Source organism: Podarcis liolepis, assembly GCF_965112155.1.
Source record: "Podarcis liolepis genome assembly, chromosome: 1".
NCBI lineage: Eukaryota > Metazoa > Chordata > Lepidosauria > Squamata > Lacertidae > Podarcis > Podarcis liolepis.
Window position 1 is genome coordinate 27,749,793 of NC_139554.1, and position 20,699 is coordinate 27,770,491.

Here is a 20,699-nt window from a genome sequence, read left to right on the forward strand (position 1 = left end):
TGTAGCTGTTCAGATATTTTGAATTTCCTTATAAAGCTGACTCGAGGCATTTTGAGGTCTGGGATAAAGGACAAGATGGTGCCCCCTTCCAATCCCATTTACAGAAGCCAACTGCCGTATACTGCCAGTTGAACCTTCATGGGGCAGCATACTACAAAATTATTTAAGGCAGCAATATAGCTTAGGAGGAGGTACAGGGCAAATCATGGGGCACATACAGCTCTATCCTTGAACCACCTCTCCATTAATCCCTGCCTGCCTCTCCAGCAATCTCTATCTGGGCCATCAAGCTACACAAAAACAATAGCCTAATGACCAATGCCCCTCCCCGAAAAAACCCCCAGACACTTGTGGCTCTGTGGTCATATCCACAAGTATTGAAATGCAATTTCTCTCTGCTCCTTTTTTGGAGCTCCACAAGTGGTCCTTCTGAACCTGGAACTATGTTCAATATGTTTTGTTTGGAATGCAACAAGTCCATCTTTCTTCTCCTATTTCTTATCTGGAAGGGCATAAAACAATAGCAGGCGCCCATCAGGTTGCTGTAGCATGAGTCAAAATAACAGGGCCATCCAAAATCGGCATTCCAGCCTCTCTCAGGTAGGAGCCAATGATCAGATGCTGAAAATCCAAGCCTTGAGACAGCCTGAAACTTGGTCAGTTGTCTTAGACCGGAGCTGGGACACTGTGCCAAAACGAAAGCAGAGCTGGGCTAGACCAAAGAAGCATCAGAATTTTTCCTAATTCTTGCTGTGCGAGAAGACAAGTCGAAGCCAGAGCAGAGTGCAGACCAAACAAGAATGAAACACAGTTTAAGACTATGAAGCAATGGCAGAATGGAACAGGGGGAAAGGCAGAAAGCTTTTTGCTAAGGCAACATTCCCGTATGTAATATATGAACATCTGGCTGGAGAGGAGGACCAGATTGGCAAAATCTCTTTTAGGAGAGGGAGGCGCAAGGAATTTAGGAGCACAGTGCATGTATATTCAGTAGAGGCATTTGTCTATAGGTACTATACATTTCAAACACATTCCCCCCTTCCCCAACAATCCTAAGAACTATAGTTTGTTAAGAGTGCTGGGAATTGCGCCTCAATAAAGGTAAGCTACAGTTCCCAGAATGTGGGGTGGGAGATATGCTTTAAATATATATGTGCTTTGATAACGATTTGTTGGGTCTCTGGACCGTAATAAAGATTGTTGTTGTTGTTAAATATATATGCAGCCAAACAGATGAATGGGGAAAGCTTTCAGACTGGTTTGTCAATGGAAAAGTCCAAGTCACATACCTGTGTCTCACTTACACCCCAAGCTATACCTAATTTTGAGTCCTCTGCTCTTTAGCTTCCTTCTTTCCACTTCACTTTAAAAGCACTTTGTGTAAGCAACAACCAAACCAACCAAGCTGCTAGAATTACACTTTCAAAAATAAATTTCGCTGTCAGGGCATGTCTTCATTATTTTAGAATCCATTACTAAAATGCTAAAGCAGTTTGTTTTAGTTGCGAGTCCCTGAGCCAAGGAAGCTAATCAGGATTCATGCTGGAATTACCTAGCGTTACCATATTTTTAAACATTTCTAGCACATCAAGAGACACCAAAAAAAGAACTTGAAAAGCATGCCTTGTGGCTTTTGGCTAGAAGCAACACTTGCTCTCTCCCCACAAAAACCCACCCTCTCCCCCCAAAAAATTATATTAGTACTGTCATTCATATGTTTGACTGAAGCTAAGGAGCATCAAGTGCCAGTGAAGTTTATTATTTCTGAAAGGAAAGATGGGGGGTAATCCTGTACGGTCATTTTAGATTCCAACGTATGTGAATTGTCTCCTTTTCCAGGCAGTTGTCATTCATGATGACACACCAGTCTGCGATACAAGAGTTTATTTTAAGGGAAGAGAAAGATACTTGTGGGGCTCAATTTTACAACACCAATTTACCGTTGACGTTTATGTTATATTTTAAAGCACCATACAGTTCAACTGCTCCAAATGGGAGCTCTTTTTAAAAAGAATAAAATAAAGTATGGTCCACAGTAGGGATGAAAATGATACTACAAAAATGCTTGCAAGCCAATTCAGGTGACAAACCAGGAAAGTTAGGCTAAACCAGGTGGGACATTTTGTCATGTAGTTTGGTGCTGCAAAGGGTTAGGAATGCAGGAAGCTGCCTTATAATGAGTCAGACCATCTAGTCTAATGTTGTCTACACTGACTGGCAGCAGTTTTGTACGTGTGTGCATATGAAGAAGTAAGCAAATGTAAGTGTCCGCACCTACAAAGAATAGAATAGAATCAACTGCACAGCAAGCAGTGATTTTTTGCTTATTCATTTGGCATGATCTGCTAAGACTACGGCACAATTAGCCTGAGTGTTTAGCTTAGCACTTAGATTAAAGCTAGCCTTGAATATTCTGTTAAAGGAGATTTATACTTTGTTTCTACAGGTGCCTGGAAATGACCAGCTTGTAAAAACACGAGTTCCTTTTCAAAAAACACAAGTTACTCATGGTGAGCACAAAGTCAGATTTTCAGATGAGGTGTGGCTGTTTTGTTTCAAATAGTATGAAATGGAGGTTCCAAGAGGTTTAGTTCCATTGCAGCCAGAGGATTTTCTAAGGCCCTGAAAAAGCTTGAAATGGGAGCTATTTTAATCATCGCTACCACCATGGTACCCTCATGTGCATCTATATTTTTATTATTTCACTCGACAATGGTAATTTGATTAAGAAACAATCAAATTTTGTAGCTTTTAACTCATACTTTCTAAACAGCCCTTATAATTTAAAGACTTTTTGAGAAAGTGTTTTTGGGAACAAAGAACTCTCCCCCCCTTTTTTTTGCAATGCCATATAGTGGGAAGAGGGAACTGTGGCCTTCCAGGTGTTGTTAGTTTGTTCAACTGCACAACTGCAGTGGGTTTTTTGTTTCTAAACACACAATGTTGAGCTGACAAATTTATTTGTTTTGTTCTCTTTTCCCCTTCATTTTTTTGTGCTGTGTGTTTCCCCTAATAAATTTGCAATTAAAAAAATCCAAACAACCTGGAAAAATGAAAAACAATTTCTCCAAATCTCCTTGCTTCATTTATTTCCTATTGAATTCACTGTAAATTACTGCACAAGCATCTTTCTGTTTTAGAATGGGAAATGCCTGTAGTTTCAGGGCTGAACATAAATTAAGTGCATGCAAGCTTTTGTTGAATTGGGAGTTCATTCCCAGGTGTTTGCTATTGTGCAATCCGCTTGTTGATATTTTTCATTTTTTAAGATGTGAGCACTGCTTAGCAGACTCCTGAACACATGCCCCGTTTCTGCAAAATTAACACATTCAAATAAACAAACTGGAAGACAAAGACAAAAGAGAGCATTTACCAGTATGGATGGGAATAAGAAATTTAATTTCAACTTCAGCTGCAACTGGGCATGTGTGTAAACCTGTTGTTGGCATCTGTCTGCCTTCAGAGTGAACAAATGAGGTAAAATCTGAATGGAGAAAACATGGCTTCAAAGCCAGACCCATCTCAAATGTGCACAAGCCCTATGAGATGCTGTTTCACCCAAACTTGAAAACTTTTAAAAGTCGTTAGGTGCTTAATTGAACCTGGTGTGGTAAAGTGTTTAAGAGACTGAGCAATAAATCGTGATGTAACAGTTTCGAATCTCACATCTGCTATGAACTCACTACCTGGTCTTTGACAAGTCAAACTCGCTCCGTTTCAGTTCCCCCATCAGAAATAACAGGGATAATGGCACTGACCTACTTTATAGAGTTGCTGTAAGGAGTGCAACTAGATAATGCATCCAATATTCTTTAAATACCTGAAAGCATGATGCAATTGGTAAGTATTATTGATTACTTACACAGAATCTAACTTTGTTCCATTGAAGGCATAGGCGTCAACCTTTGTGAACCCATTGTTGTACAGCTTTCTGTAAACAAACAAAAAATAGATTATTAGCTGATGTGACGCAACTGTAACTAGGCTTTTTTACTTTTTGCATGCACACTGTGTCCTAACTTACTTTAGTCTCAATGGGAATGCTTGTTCCCATTGCTCCCCAAACCCAAAGTATACTTTCCCCTAACGAGAATCTGAACACCTATATGTTTTTGGTTTTGATGGCATTATATGAAATTCCATTATATCTTGGCCTATTCATTTTTCTTCCCACTGAAACCAATGGGAGGTAACATTTAAGAAATAAACAACTCAGGGTGAAATTCCAAACCTCCTGCTTACTGCCTTGGCAGGGGCAAGCTCAGTAGGGCTTGGGAAACAGTGGCCCCTCTCCCAAACACAGCCCCCCCTCATCGCCTGAGGATTGCTCTGCCCATCATCTTTCCAACTGACAACTATTTTCTTATTTAGCATTACTCATTAAGGCTAAACTACTGCTTCACAACTACTGAAACGAAAAGGAGGAAGAGAAAACAACTTGTGCCCCATCAACATACAGGCTAAGGGATTCGTTGCATAGCCCATGGAATGCGTTTGCAGGCACCGAAATCATGTATGGATTATCAGCCATTTCACTGTGAAAAAGAGGAGAAAGGCTTAGTATTACAATAAAATACAATTATATGTTAAGATAACTCTGTGATTATAGATATAGATATAGATGATATAGATATGACACACACATACAGTGGTACCTCAGGTTAAGTACTTAATTCGTTCTGGAGGTCCATACTTAACCTGAAACTGTTCTTAAGCTGAAGCACCACTTTAGCTAATGGGGCCTCCTGCTGCTGCCGCGCCGCCGGAGCACGATTTCTGTTCTCATCCTGAAGCAAAGTTCTTAACCTGAAGCACTATTTCTGGGTTAGAGGAGTCTGGAACCTGAAGCGTATGTAACCTGAAGCGTATGTAACCCGAGGTATCACTGTACATGCTTAATTTTTCTTTAGACATTTAGACAACTGCACTGTACTGCATGTGAGGCAGCCCTTGATAACTGGAAATTTCAACTGATGCAGTATCCTAATAAGGATAAACAATGTAGAAAATAATATACCAGCACTTCAGCAGCTTTGCTGCCCCCCCCAATTGTCTTCTTCACCCAGTTAAAGGTACTTGTTTTGAAGAACAAAGTGCTTTAACAGTCAAGAAGACCATCTCCTCCTGAAGTTTCATCATGATTTTCTACAGTTTTCAAAGGGCGGCCTCTTCAGTACTATTTATGCAACAAATTAGAGCACCCGTAACACGCAGAGAGGCTCTCTGGTGAACTCTGGCTGGGAGCAGAAATTACAACAGATTAAAAAAGGGTGCCACTGGAAACAACACTTGTGATTCTTTCCTCCTCTATCCTTCATGAAGTCTAGCAGTGCACAGCAGACAATGGACTACAACTTTTCTCTGCCCTGATAAACTTCATTGGCTGCCGCTCGAAGAAGAAGGGAAACTCTGATACTTGCAGCAAAAAGTTCATATCTGCTGTCACTGAGTTGATCTTCGTGAGGTCAGGGAAAACTCTGAGTCCAGTGTTCATGATCACACTGAAATAAAGCAGAGAAGGAGAATTAAATGGTGTGCCTATGTACACAAAGAGATCCATTTTTATTATTTATTTATTTATTTAAACAGTTTATATGCTGTTTAGCAGCATAGCTCTAAGTGGTATACTGTACGATTGCAAAAGATTTAAGATAGTGCAGATATGCCTTTAAAACAATAACTATACAATCTAATGAAGGTGATAGACTATATGGGACTGGCTGAAATGACCGGCAGAATCCGCGACCAGGGGAAAGAGACGGCGGATGAAGATTGGAAGAAATTCAAAATTTAGCTTAAGAAATATTATAAAATTAATGAATGCTAAAATGTTGAGGTTTTAGAAAAAAGGGAATTACAGCTGCAAAAGATTAAGTAAAAGAAAAGAATAAATAAGGGACAAATTTGATAAAAATAAGTGTTAGGATTTGCTGAAATAATTTTGGAAATTGGGATGTAGAAAGGGGAGGTTTGGGGGAGTCGAAGAAGTGAGGTTTATGAAAAAAAGAATACAAAATTATACATGTTTGTTTTTCTTTATTTGTTTGTATTGTCTATAAAAATTTTTTGTAAAACCAATAATTTTTTTTATAAAAAAATAAATAAAATAAAACAATAACTATACAATCTAGGCCAAACTAAGTTCCACTGATATGAATTAGGTTCATATACCTGTGGGAGCAAGGATTGGACTAGTTGACCTCCCAGGATAGCATCTAAGCCAGTGATTCCTGATTATAAGAGTGACATCTCTGCAAGACTAGGCTGCAATGGTCAAAACTGGCTGGACAGGAGATTTATCTGAGTCTAGAGTCTACGTATATCTCATCTGTTAGGGAGATTCATTTATTGCTGTTGACAGCTGACCCTTTGAATGGCAGAGGAAGTCTAGGGACTCAGCTACATTAGTAAAGAAAAAGCGTTTTATATGCGTTATAACACTGTGACACCAAAAGACGCTGTGGAGTCCTGCCTTTCGCCAACGTGATTTCCCATAATAAACTTTACAACGCGTTTTCCTGAAACACTTTTTTTGATATGCCTACATCCAGCCTAGGATTCCTCCCGCCCAGCCCAGATAAGAAAAGTGGTAATCCAGTGTTTGTGAAAATGCGTTATCGGTTAGCAGTGTGCATCAGACCGGGAGAGACAGAGTTAGTTTGAAAACATCTGGCGGTGGGGGGACTGACTTGTTTCCCCAGGAGAGCTGAGATGGGGCAGCGTAATACTTCACCTAGGCTCAACCTGTATATTTGTAGATCATTTTTCCAAAACGCCAGTAAGCAGTGGTATTTTCCTAGAAAAAGAAGTGCCAGAACTCACCATTATTGCCTCTCTTGTTCTCTTAGAATGGCAACGGTTCCCACCTGAGAGGAGTCGGAACGGAGTTCCGGTGACTTCTGGATGAAAAAAAGCCCTGGCAGTAAGCCTCCATAGAATAAGAACAGGGGCACTGCTGTAAGCATGAAAAAATATCCCTATTTTGAACTCTAATGTTGGCGGGTAGAACCCTGAGGTCAAGGAAGCGCCCAAATCTTTCAAGAATAGCAATTCCCTAGGCTTTTGTTTTCAGTACTTACAGGTATTTCAGCAACGGGAGATTCATGAAGGCTTCGGGATCTATGTATTGTAGGTTTCTGGCATTTCTGATTTCTCTGTTCAAAATACAATCAAATGTCCACAAAGAACATTAGTATTTCTGTTCTTGCACACCTCACATTAAACACACCCACACCCACCCACCCACCCACTATAGGAAGATGCCTTATACAGAGTCAGACCACTGGTCCGTCTAGCTCAGTGTTTCAGACAGGGGTATCTCCTGCCCCCCCCCCCGAGATGCTGAGTATTGAACCTGCACACAAAACAGATGCTCTCTACACCTTTGGTCTATGAAATTCTGAGAACTGAAAAGTCCATTCTTATAAATGAGCTCCATGTGAACTATGGCCTATTAGCAAATGTTTCGTCCAAATAACATGTAACAAGCTGACCTCACTCAAAAGCAAGAGGACCTGTTTTCTGGGTGGTATGATCAGCATAATTTTCTAAAAAGATTGGATTCTGGACCCCTTTACACTTATGTAACAGAAAAGAAACACTACTTTGGCCTGCTCGTCTTTGTATATGTTGGCCTTTGTGTTAAAAAATAACAGTTTTTTAATGTTTTCGAGGTCAGGCACAAAAAAGATTTTCTGATGTGCAAAAAGATTTCAGTTATGAATATGGGTTCAGAAAGAATATTAAATTAATTAACAATAAAAACAAAGCATGCAGGGGATTTTAGCATTGCCATATGGCAGGATTCCTTCTGGCCTGCCTGGAATGTCACTATTCAAAAAGCAAAAGCCAGTGCTAGAAAATGAAAAGCCAGCCACAATATTCGTGTGTGATCTATCTATCTATCTCTCTATCTTGCATGCCACCCCAGTCTCCGAATGGCACAAGATTCCACGGGTTCCAGGGATCACTTTCCTAGGAATGATGGACAGCAGAGACTGTGGTGTCTTTATGATATATGGTTTATTTACACATATCTACAACCTGAGCCTACAATGTATGGGCTCACAGCATTAACACTGTGAGGGTATTGCTTCTTCCATAGCCAAAGCCTTGGATTCCAGACGAAGGTATTGCTTCTTCTATAGCCAAAGCCTTGGATTCCAGACGAAAACAGGCATGGCTCTGCCTCTCAGCTGCCCAGCTTGCTGCTAGCATCTAGCTCTCACACACCTCAACTCTGGCTTTTGCCTTTCTAACTAACATAGAGACCCATTGGGCCTCTGGCACAGAGCCACTTCTTTTGTTAACTTAATGGCACACCAAACCCTGTTGCCTCTTCTGCTTCCGACACCTCCTCCTCCTAGCCTGCTCCTTCTTCTCCCTCTGACCATTCATCCATCCCACCACCACCCCTTTGGCTTCGAGCCTTCTTCCTCTGGGCGTTCCCCAGCCTCTGTATCCAGCCAACCCATGACCCCCTATCATGCCCTCCTTATGAGAGCCTCGGGAGCTATTTTTGCCTTTCATAGTCTGAGACAAAATTTTGGACTAGATGATTCTTACGCTCCTTTTTCTGAGCACTTGTCGGAGCCAGAGCAATTAGCCCCTCTTTTTATGAGGAACAAGTTCTCAATTAAACAAACAAACAAAGCATTAAAAATATACAAATGGTGTGTTCACTCACTCGCTTTCCTTTAAAAATAAATGTTAACACATATATAAATATATACACTTCTGAATAGTCCTCTGTTGCATGACTGGTTTCCCCCTAAACTGTTTAAAGTAATTGAAACCAATCTTTAAACAAACTATGATGATAGTGGCTAAATATTATTTTAGAAGTAAGGCTTCTGAAATGTAACATAAATGTACGTACAGCAGACAGCATTTGTTTATTCCCCAACTGACCTTGCCCTCTGGAGAATAATTACACAGAAGCCAGTGACATTCAACTAATGCTAATGATCTAAGGGGCTCTGAAGAGAATTCATAAAAACACTCACATTTCTGAAGGGCTTTCCCTCACAGAATGATATCTGGCATGCATAGTCAAACCTTTTAACCTTTTCCCAATTAAGTTTTCTTCTCCTAATTGACAAGAGGTATGGTTAGATGAGTGTGTCCTTTGGGCTTCATAATCCTGTTTAGCAGCACAATCTAGCACTTTGCAAATAGACTGTGGAGATAAATTAATATTATGCAACTTTCCGAAAGCTGCAAAACAAACCAGCCAGTTAATGGCACTAGCATGTCATATTGGTGTTCATTGTAACTGCTGTTGTATGAATATGGGTTTTCATTCATTTTTTTTCTTTTTTGGTAACGTAGTTTTTATTCATTTTCATCTATGGGTTTTCTTCTATAGCTGGTATATTTTCCCCTAGATTAAATGTACTGAAGCATATACTATTAGTTCACCACAAAGTTAATTGTTTCTTTTTTGGCAATCACTCGTAGCCGAGTAAGATTGTCTTCCATGAACATAGCAGTGAGTCCGTAAGTGACTGTGGAGGCCAATTCTGGATCCACACATCCTTCCACAGTGGGGACATTGGTTTCCAGGTGGGAGTTGATCACGGTGTGGATTTGCCAAACGTGCCTTCCTCTTAGCTCGTTTTTCCTTTGTGCCCTGAGTTCGTGCTTCTTCAAAGTCCACGACACCTTTGGTAAAGGCTGTTCTCCAACTGGAACGCTTGCAGGCCAGTGTTCCCCAGTTATCAGTGCTTATACTACATTTTTTAAGATTTGCCTTGAGAACATTCTTAAACTGGGAATAGAGCAGTTGCTTTGGAAGATAATAATCAGGCATCCAAATAGTTAAGCAGTCATTGGAAGATATATATCCAAAAGAGAGAATAGGGATTTGGAATAAGCAGCAGATTTGGGAGCTGTGAAGCTGACATTCTTATTTAGCTATTTAAATAGTAAAAAAATAATATTGATGTTTGAAAATTAACAGTTTTGAAGAGATAAATGCATCTCTTGATAACCTTAACTTTATGAGCTTATCTACTGTAGCCAAGTTCACACAACCAGCTTAACACATTTTACCAGCTGCTTTTGCATCATATCATAGGACCAGTTCAAATTATTCAAGGATTTCCATCTACTTACATATGCGTGACTTTGTTTAGATTTCTGAAAGAATGAGCCTCCAGCATCTGCAGCACTGCATCTATGGTGATATAGCTGCATGGAAGAAAAAGGGGAAGGGAGGTCATACACAAAGGCCGATGGAAATCTATGAGCTGAGTTCATTGTATCTGTTCTCTGTAAGTATTCCTCTGCTCCAGGGAGAGTCAATGTTGTGCCCCCCAGATTTTGGGCTATAAGTCCCATTGTCCCTGATCATTTTGGTTGGAGCTGATGGGAGCTGGAGTCCAACCACAACGGGAGGTTAGCTGCCCCTCTTTTCTTTCATTGTTTTCGATTGGCTATGTTGGAATGGAATTCTAAACAACAAGTTGGTGCCTTGGACTTCTGCATAATCTCCTCCTCTTTTGACACAGCTGCAAGGATTTGCTTCTACATTCAAGTAACCACAGTCTGCTGTTATCTCTGAACTGGGACAGACAGTGGCTAGTTTTAACTATGGTTTGTCTGAACAAGCCAAATGCAAACTGCAGTTCTCAATCTTGGCTGGTTCAGATAAACTATCATTAAAACTAACCGCAGTGCTTTCAGTTTCAGGGAATCCAATTCCCTATGCAGAGGCAGAAGTGTCTTCCCTGGTGGGGCCATTACGCTAGTTTCCCAGCAGATGGGTCACTGTTACTTTCTGAGAGGGGACATTGGCACGGTACACATGAACCAACAGCAGCCCTAGACTGGCTCTTGTTTCCACCATGCCAACCTCCCCACTCCCAGTAAGCAATAATAGTGACCAACCTGCCAGGAAGCTAGCATAGGAGTTCCACCCTACTTGGTGAACCACATCTGTGCAAGGCTCTTGCAAGCCTTCTTCAGCATGGAATAAATGGACCAGTAATCTGCGTTAGAGTAATGATGGCAGGGGAATCACACCAAAATGTGTGATCAAAAGGTTAATTTGTACTTATGGTTTTTAAAGCAGTTAGTAATGCAACATCTGGCTGCAGAGATAAATAACAGTTCTGATTGCGTCCAGAGAACTACGGTTGCAAGGCAAGCTTGTGTTGGTGGCAGGGTGTTACTTAGCAACCAGGTAGGACCATGGAATATTTGTTTGGTCTGGACATAGCAGTGATAGGGAAGCTATGGTCCTTCAGATGTTGCTGGACTCCAATTCCAATCATCCTTAAGCATTGGCTACCATGGCAGAGGCTGATGAATTACGATTCCAATAACGTGTGGAGGGCAACATCCCTGGTGTATTATTAATTTATTTCATTTTGGCACCCACACTTTGGAACTTCCTGCCTATTGACATCAGGCCTGAACCATTTTGTTCACCTCATCTGTTTGTTACTCAGTCAAGTTTGCCTGGGTTTTTTGGTTTTTTTAATTCTTGGATTCAGTCAGCTTTATTCAGCTAATTCTGCTAACATTCTGAGCTACCAAAGTTGCTTTTAATGCTTCACCCCATTTTAATATAAAAACACATTGGGGGTTGGAACTTACATCCTGGAGATGTTGGGAAGATTGGAGAATGCTTCTGTAGGAATTATTCTCAAATGGGTTTCCATAAACCTCCTGTAGAAACAAAACTCTGTTAGTTCAAGAGACTTACAGATTAAAAAACCTTTTTCCGTTTCTCAGAGCAGAGTGGAACTTATGTTGGGGGTAGAAGGAGAAATGATTACAGACACAAGGCAGGTGGAGATGAGAGAATATGATGAGAGTATATGACAGGGGTCAGCAGCGTTTGGGCCAGGGGTCACATTTTGAATTTTAAGAGAGTGCTGGGGGCGCCAGGCACAAAATGGCTGCCATTGGGGTCCGATATTGGCTGCCTTGGAGGCATGGCATAACACTAAATTAGAGTACAATCATGATGAGACTTTCCCCAGAATTTGATTTGATTTGGGATAGGGTCATGGTAAATGGGGAACACAATCTCTTCCAGTGCCACAGTTCAAATCAAAGGCAGACTTTATGTTAAGCTGCTTTAAAGTAAAAAATAAAAATAGTGAACGATCCAGTTGTGCCTCTTCCATATACTATACAGTCCCCTTCCTCAAAGAGAAAAATAATGCTGGTATGGTTTTGCATATCTTTGTATCCTCTAAATCACATTTCAACAATAAATTTTAGCATGTTTCCCTCTCTTTCCCTACTTTGTAGGATTCCTTGTTGTTTTTAACTAAATATTAAGAACATAAAAAGACACCTGCTAGATCAGGACACATAGCTTAATGGGTTCATTGCTAAATCTGTACACCATGGAACAGCTCCCCAAATGTACCTATTCTTAAAAAAAGTTGTGTTTTTTTTAAAAAAGTTGTTTATTATGCCTCATATTGCAGCTGGTAGAATTTTTGTCTAATAATGTCAGTCTTCATGGCTTTACCACATCTGCACAATTAATTATACTAAATACACTCAAAACAATAGGATTAGTGGAATAGGAAGGCTGAAATCTGTGTGACAGACTGAAATGTATTATTTATTCACTTAGGAAGCAGGATGAAAAGCTATTAATATGACATCTATTAAAAACTCCCCACTCCTTACCGTAGTATCTTCCACAAATATTTTCCAAAATGTTGAAAGGAAACCCTTTAAACCAGGCACCCCCAAACTCGGCCCTCCAGATGTTTTGGGACTACAACTCTCATCATCACCAGCTAACAGGACCAGTGATCAGTGATGATGGGAATTGTAGTCCCAAAACATCTGGAGGGCCGGGTTTGGGGATGCCTGCTTTAGACAGAACATCTAATACTTTATAAAAGAATTCCTTCCAGTAGCACCTTAAAGACCAACTAAGTTAGTTCTTGGTATGAGCTTTCATGTGCATGCACACTTCTTCAGATACACAGTGTGCATGCACATGAAAGCTCATACCAAGAACTAACTTAGTTGGTCTTTAAGGTGCTACTGGAAGGAATTCTTTTATTTTGACTATGGCAGACCAACACGGCTACCTATCTGTAACTAATACTTTATGGTTAATTTCAACAACAATCACAAAGGGCAAGGCAATGTCGATATTAAAGTAAGTATTTCAAATCCGGGCATTCCTAGTGCCAAATCCTGTTATTCACAGCAGAAATCTCTCAATGACTTACGAATAAGTTATGATAAGTTAATGGAGGAACTGTCATGCCTACAATCAATGACCATAAACCATTACTGGAGGAAGTCGTAACAATGAAACATCCAAAAGCTTGTAGAGCACTTCTGAATTAGCTAGTCTTGTTTCTAAAGTCAAAACAATGCATCAGGAATGACTAATTGTTCCATTTTTTAATTTCTGAATTTTGTACAGAGTACTTCATGCCCTTTCATTATCTCCATTCATTGGGCATTGATTAAATAGTGCAACATAAGAAGCTAAAAACATAAGAAGAGCCTGCTGGATCAGGTCTATAGCTCATCTAAGTCCAGCATCCTGGTCTCACAGGGACCAACTAGATACCTGTGGGAAAGCTGCAAGCAAGGCTACAGCCCAAGACCCTCTCCCCTCCTGTGGTTTGGAGCAACTGGCATTCAGAAGAACTACTGCCTCCAACTGTGCAGGCGGAATAAGGTAAAGGTAAAAAGGTAAAGGACCCCTGGATGGTTAAGTCCAATCAAAGGCGACTATGAGGTTGCAGTGCTCATCTCGCTTTACGGGCTGAGGGAGCCGGCGTTTGTCCACAGACAGCTTTCCGGGTCATGTGGCCAGCAGGACTAAACCGCTACTGGCACACGGAAGACCGTGATGAGTGCCAGAGTGCATGGAAACGGTGTTTACCTTCCTGCCGCAGTGGTACCTAGTTATCTGCTTGCACTGGCGTGCTTTCAAACTGCTAGTTTGGCAGGAGCTGGGACCGAGCAACAGGAGCTCACCCTACAGCGGAGATTCGAACCGCTGATCTTCTGATCAGCAAGCCCAAGAGGCTCAGTGGTTTAAACCACAGCGCCAGAATATAACCATCATGGCTAGTAGCTATCAATAGCCCTCTCTTCCATGAAGTTTTCTTTTAAAGCTGGCTAGGTTGGTAGCCACCATTGCGTCTTCTGCTTAGTGAGTTTCATTGCCTGAGAAACGACTTTCTTTCATCTGTCCTGAATCACTTGATGTCCACGAGTTCTAGTGTTATGAAAGAGGGAGAAAACATATTTTCTGTCCACTTTCTCCATGCCATGAATAGTTTTATAAACCTCTTGTCATATCACCTCTTCCCATTTTTCTAAACTGAACAGTCACAAATGCTGTAATCTTTCTGTATAGGGGAGCAGGAGTACCAAGCTTGGCCCCATGACCGTGGGTGCCTGGTCCGTGGGTGCCATGCAGCGTGCATGGCCCTGACACCGAAATGTGTGGGTGTCCAGTCCCTTCATGGGGAATTTGGTGGGTGCTTGGGCACCCAGGGAGTTGGCACCTATGTAGGGGAGCTGCTCCATCCCCTTGATCATTTTGGTTGTCCTTTTCTGAATCTTTTCCAACTTGTTTTTGCAGCTTGGAGACCAGAACTGTACATAATATTCCAAATGCAGCTGCACTGCAGATCTGTATAACAGCGTCAAGATATTGGATTCCGAATGACCCCAGCTTGCCGTTTGCCTTTTTCACAGCTGCTGAACACTGGGTCAATGTCTGCATCAGGGTAATCTACTATGACTGCAAGGTCTCATTCCTGGTCAGCCACCACCAGTTCAGACCCCGTGAGCATATATGCGAAATTAAGGGGGGGGGGGGTTGCCCTGACATGAACCACTTTATGATGCATGCATGCAAAAAAGCAATTTTCAGGTAATCCTCATGTACAGCAAAGTTATTTTTTGTATATTTACTAGTGTGCATCAGTCATACAGAGGGATAGAAGAATGCAAATGAGCTGGAGGAGTTGAAACCAAATTGAATTGAATTGAAATTAATTAAAAAAAATTCTTTTGTTGAAACCAGAATTCAAAAATGGGATACTGATGAGAGCAAACTGCAGAGAAGAACCAGCGAAACATTAAAGTAGTAGAACGAGTGAAATATTCTAATTCCTAGTCATAGGTAGATTAAAAAATTTATAAAGGCTGTCCCTGTAATTGCAACACTGCAGCATCAACAATACCTCTGAACATACACACACAACAAAACCTAACCCAGCAGGTATTCTCATTGATTTATTAGGAAACCTGCCTACAAGAATATCCTCAGTATGGAAGAATGGTGATGTGAATCCACTCAAAATTCATCTTATAAAAACATAATAGTTGGTATTCGGTCATCTAAATATTGACATAATTTTGTATTTTGGCTTTATGTTTTTAAAACCATGTATGTTATATTTTGATCTCTTCCTTAGCCGCTTCAAACTTTTTTGGAAAGACAGGGGACATAAATGTTTCAAATAAATGAATAATAATGAATAGGTTCACAATGAATAAAAATGAATAGGTTTGACATAAATGTAACTAGGCAAATTGTTTGCACATCTTTGCAGGGGAGGCTTTGCTTAAAATATTTGCTAGCCATACCTTTCTGCACTAACATAGTTCGTGAACAGAAATGCTCATTCATGAAGAATTCATGCAAATATTCCCACCCACTTGAAATATTTCCTTTCCTCCACTAACATCATTACCAGATTATCTCAATTAGAGTAGGTTCATACTGCACTGTATACAAAACTTGAGAAATGAATAGTGACTAAGAGTTGCTCAACAAGGTGACTTATTTTATGGTCTTTATTTTACTACATATTGCAATTCTTCATAAAATTTACCTAGGCTGAGTACACACGCCATACGTTTAAAGCATATTCAAAGCACAAACACACACCCCGCCAAATCCTAGAAACTGTAGTTTGTTAGGAATTATAACTATGTGAGGAGCAAACTACAATTCCCATAATTCTTTTTTTTTGGGGGGGGGGGTATACAGTTTTTGACTGCAATCCTGCGAGTAAGCCCTTTTGAATTCAGCAGGAATATCTTGAGTCAACATGCATAGAATTAGGTTGCCTATTTTCTTATTTCAAGATAAATATTTCTTCTTTTCAAAATATATTCCCATTTGTTTTGCAAGTTCATTTATAGACAGTGCCACTTAACATTTCTGCCATCATTGTTTCGATCTGATCAGGATTCCATATTCGACTGTCCTCTGAGATACAATGAAAACAAACCAAGATTACTGTCTACTAGTGCCCAAAGGATTCCACCTTCCTGGTGGAATTTCTGCTTAACTAGCCACCACCTGAGATTCCAACTCATCTCTAGTTTCGTGCCCTTTCTTCACTTTTTAATTAGATGATTCCATCCAATCCAAGAGAAGTTACCGCTTTGGAACTAAATAAATAGTCTGCAACTCAGGAAACACACTTTTACACATTAAAAAGTTATTTTCATTAATATAATTTATATGTTATTTTCACTGTATCATTGTGCACAATTTTTTGCTGGAAAGCTGTATCACAAAATTCGGAAACGCTTAGTATGTTTAGCCTGGAAAAGAGGAGACTGAGAGGAGATAAGATAGCCATCTTCAACTATATTAAGGGCTCTTGAGGGTAGGACTCGGGGCAATGGCTTCAAGTTGCAAGAAAGGAGATTCCGACTAAACATTCGGGGAAAAAACTTTCTGGCATTAAGAGCTGTTCAGCAGTGGAACAGACTCCCACGAGAAGTGGTGGACTCTCCTTCCTTGGAGGTTTTTAAGCAGAGGTTGGGTGACCATCTGCCATGGATGCTATAGCTGAGATTCCTGCATTGCAGAGGCTTGGACTAGGGAACCCATGGGGTCCCTTCCAACTCTGAGATTCTATAATTCTGATTAGATGATCACATATAGAGTACACTGTTGCTTTTGCAGCAGATTCAGAAGCCTGCTGCCATCTACTGTCTAGATTCAGTAGCACAGTAAAAAGGGATCCCTACCTTCCTTCTACAGTGGTACCTCGGGTTAAGAACTTAATTCGTTCCGGAGGTCCGTTCTTAACCTGAAACTGTTCTTAACCTGAAGCACCACTTTAGCTAAAGGGGCCTCCTGCTGCTGCTGTGTAGCCGCTGCACGATTTCTGTTCTCATCCTGAAGCAAAGTTCTTAACCCGAGGTACTATTTCTGGGTTAGTGGAGTCTGTAACCTGAAGCGTCTGTAACCCGAGGTACCACTGTATTTCCCACCAGATCTCATTTAGTATCAGCTGTGCAATAACCTGTTCCCATTGTAATGTATGTAATTTTGTGCTGTGCTGAATCCATGACCACAGTTGTGCAAATCTTTTCCCATCCTCAATGAAAGCAGGGGGAATTTTTTAGTTGTTTTCAGGTGTGGAAGGAAGATTTGTCATTTTGTCATTACCTGAATAAAATTACAAGGTGTGCTTAAAAACAAACAAACACGTTTTCAAGCATAGATTTATGCCACCCTCAGGCACCTCTTTGGCTTTCCTGTGCTTCCTTGAATGTCTATGGAAGAATGCCCAAAGTGGGGGCAGCCAGGGAGGCTGCCTACAGAGCACCTAAGAACTGCACGATGACTTCAAAAATAAGTAAATGAAAAGGAAGGGAAAGGAGATTGTTAGCCGCCTTGAGACTCCTTAAGGTAGTGATAAAGCGGGATATCAAATCCAAACTTTTCTTCTTCTTCTTCTGTTAACTTTTTTTTTTTAAAAAAAGAACATTGCAATACTCTCAGGCACTCTGAAGACAGCATCTTGAGCTGCCCACAAAGTCCTACTGTGGGTATTATCTCATAGCTATATCTACCCGCCTAGCTGCCTGGCTGATCTCATGGTATTATGGCACAGAAAACATGGCTTCCGAGGCCAGTCATAAAAGGCTGGGCAGGGTCATCTGGGAGAAGGCAGTTTCTGAGATGATCTGGTCCTTATTAGGCTTCTGAAAGATCAATGCCAGCACTTTGTTTCGAGTCCAGAAACAATTGGGCAGCCAGTGCAAACAGAGCAAGATCGGTGTTGTATTCTCTATTTTATATGGCCCCAGCATTTTATTTATTTAAACAATTTATATATTGCTTACCTACAATAATCAATAAGTGGTGTACAAGAATACAGTAGAAATTGGTTAAAACTATAAAATCAGACTTTAATTAAAATGCTTGCTCGATTTTATTTTTTTTAAAAAACGGTTCTTCAGCAGGTGCTGGAAGCTCAACAGGAAGGGGCCAATCCAACCTCAATTAGAGGGGAGTTCCATAAAACACACCCCACAAAACTGAACAAATATCTTCTGGTGGATAGAAGCCACGGGGCATTGGGGCATTGGGGTCCCACTCCCTCCCTCTGAAGATGTCAGTGATTTTTCAGCTTTTGAAGTTTCTTTGAAGTTTCTTTATTTAGACGAATTCTCTCCCCCCCCCCACCTCTTCAACCAACAGCTTCACAGAGTGAATTACACAGGGTTAAAAAACCAACACATCCCACAAATCCAACATTCTCTTGATCCGTGACCTCTTTTTCAGCCTGTGAGAAATAAACCAAACTATATTAACCTTCTTTGCATAGCCACTCTGACTTGGCACAATTCCTCACATAATTCTGGCAAAATATTGGGGTTGCCCTCTTTCGTTGCACTTAAATCTGATTTAATGGTGTAATTTGCTGGGCTTTTATTTTTCATACACTGTTACGTTTTACGAAGGCCATTTTATGGGGAAAAAATGCAAGTTGAATGAACAAGATACAATGGAATGAATTTCAAAATGGGTCATATTTGAAAATTAGCACTGGGGGAGAATACCTGGCTACATTCCTCTGTTTCTTTTTTTAGAATCAGCATTTTTGTTTTTAGTTCACAACCAAATTGGCGAAAGGTTGGACTGGCTGCTTCTTGCTCAGTTTAAATTGGCTGGCCCTGAAACCTTTAATTCATGACATCTGTTTGCAGTAAGGTTGTCACTAGGAATGCCATACGTTCAATTTTGGGGGTTTCCTAAAAAAAGAAGCCTCAACAATTTTGGGGTGTGCTAGTTTTTACTTTTTGAAATACAATGGTGCCCCGCAAGACGAATGCCTCGCAAGACGGAAAACTCGCTAGACGAAAGAGTTTTCCGTTTTGGAGGTGCTTCGCAAAACGATCCCCCTATGGGCTTGCTTCGCAAGACGAAAATGTCTTGCGAGTTCCTGCGGGGTTTTTTTCCTCCCCCTTTTTTCTAAGCCGCTTATCAGCTGATCCGATCAGCAGATAAGCCGCTAAAAGCCGCTAAAAGCCGCTAAAAGCCGCTAATAGCGCTAATCCTCTAATCTGTCAATGGGCTTGCTTCGCAAGACGAAAAAACCGCTAGACGAAGAGAATCACGGAACGGATTCTTTTCGTCTTGCGAGGCACCACTGTATGGCAACCTTAGTTGCCACCTCTATTTCCAACAGGGCTCCATTGGCTTTCAGCTGGTTCTCAGTGACACAGTATTTTTTCACTCTATAGCAGAAGTGGGACCAGGGCTGGCTCTAGCCTAAATAGCACCCTGGGGGAGAAGTACCTTCAGCACCTCTCCCACTCCCACAGTGAGCTTTGCAGGACCACCCAGAGGACTTATGGGGCTTGGTGCAGGTGTGATGTTGGGGACCCGGCTGCTACGCTCTACAACAGTACTTTCCAAACTTTTCATGTTGGTGGTACACTTTCAGACATGCAGCATTTGCGACACAGTAGTCCAGTCAAACTTACCCCTTTCCAGTCCCGGTAGAGGCATGGGGAGCATTCGTGCGACACACCTACACATTGCAGCTGACACACTCACATGTCACAATGTACAGTTTGGAAAGCTCTGCTCTCCCACACATACATGTCAAAACCTGAGAATTACTGCATGCACAACTACTAATTCTTGCCTGCATCTCCTACTTGCCCAGGGATCAAGCAGACTGAGAGATGTGCACCATGTTTTTCTTACATGGGGATAAGGAAATAGGGATCCAGTGTGGCACTTCTTCTGAGTACCATCTCTTCCTGGGGCTCAGTCTCACAGGTCTTCTGGTTGTGGCTTGCTGCTGGCCTTCTCCACCGCTCAGGAAGGACGGATTCCTCCTTTAAGGTCTGGCTAGCCTCACACCATTTCTATGCCTTTTCCTATGGTTAAATGCTACAGAGGATTACTCTCCAGCGGCACCTTGCCAGGAAATCTTAAGTAGCATTCGCCCATCACTAGTGACCAATTGCATGCGCAGGAACTGATAATAATAACAATAATAATAATAATAATAATAATAATAATAATAATAATAATAACAACAATATATTTATACCCCACCCATCTGGCTGGGCTTCCCTAGCCACTCTGGGAGGCCTCCAACCAAATATTAAAATACAGTAATACATCATACAGATTCTGGAAAAAATTATACAGCCCATTTCCAAGTAATGGGTGGAGACTTTCACTACAAATACAGTGGTACCTCAGGTTACACATGCTTCAGGTTACATACGCTTCAGGTTACAGACTCCGCTAACCCAGAAATAGTGCTTCAGGTTAAGAACTTTGCTTCAGGATGAGAACAGAAATCGTGCTCTGGTGGCGCGGCGGCAGCAGGAGGCCCCATTACCTAAAGTGGTGCTTCAGGTTAAGAACAGTTTCAGGCTAAGAACGGACCTCCGGAACAAATTAAGTACTTAAC

General features: G+C 41.1%; 1 protein-coding gene and 1 long non-coding RNA gene across 2 annotated transcripts in view; one reads left to right on the forward strand and one right to left on the reverse strand.

Annotated features, from left to right (window-relative positions):
* The window catches only part of TSHR (thyroid stimulating hormone receptor), a 57,461-nt gene that overhangs the window by 23,308 nt on the left and 13,454 nt on the right, over positions 1-20,699 (reverse strand). Inside the window, exons 3-8 of the mRNA XM_083503925.1 lie at positions 11,602-11,673; positions 10,117-10,191; positions 7,080-7,154; positions 5,409-5,501; positions 4,458-4,535; positions 3,863-3,931 (exon numbers count right to left, since the gene is read on the reverse strand). Of these exons, the coding sequence (XP_083360051.1) occupies positions 3,863-3,931; positions 4,458-4,535; positions 5,409-5,501; positions 7,080-7,154; positions 10,117-10,191; positions 11,602-11,673 (462 nt within the window). The remainder of the gene's footprint in view (positions 1-3,862; positions 3,932-4,457; positions 4,536-5,408; positions 5,502-7,079; positions 7,155-10,116; positions 10,192-11,601; positions 11,674-20,699) is intronic.
* Positions 2,445-5,501, forward strand: LOC310707300. The gene is made up of 3 exons (XR_014526420.1): positions 2,445-2,510; positions 4,372-4,537; positions 5,423-5,501. It is a non-coding gene; the product is annotated as an uncharacterized lncRNA (long non-coding RNA).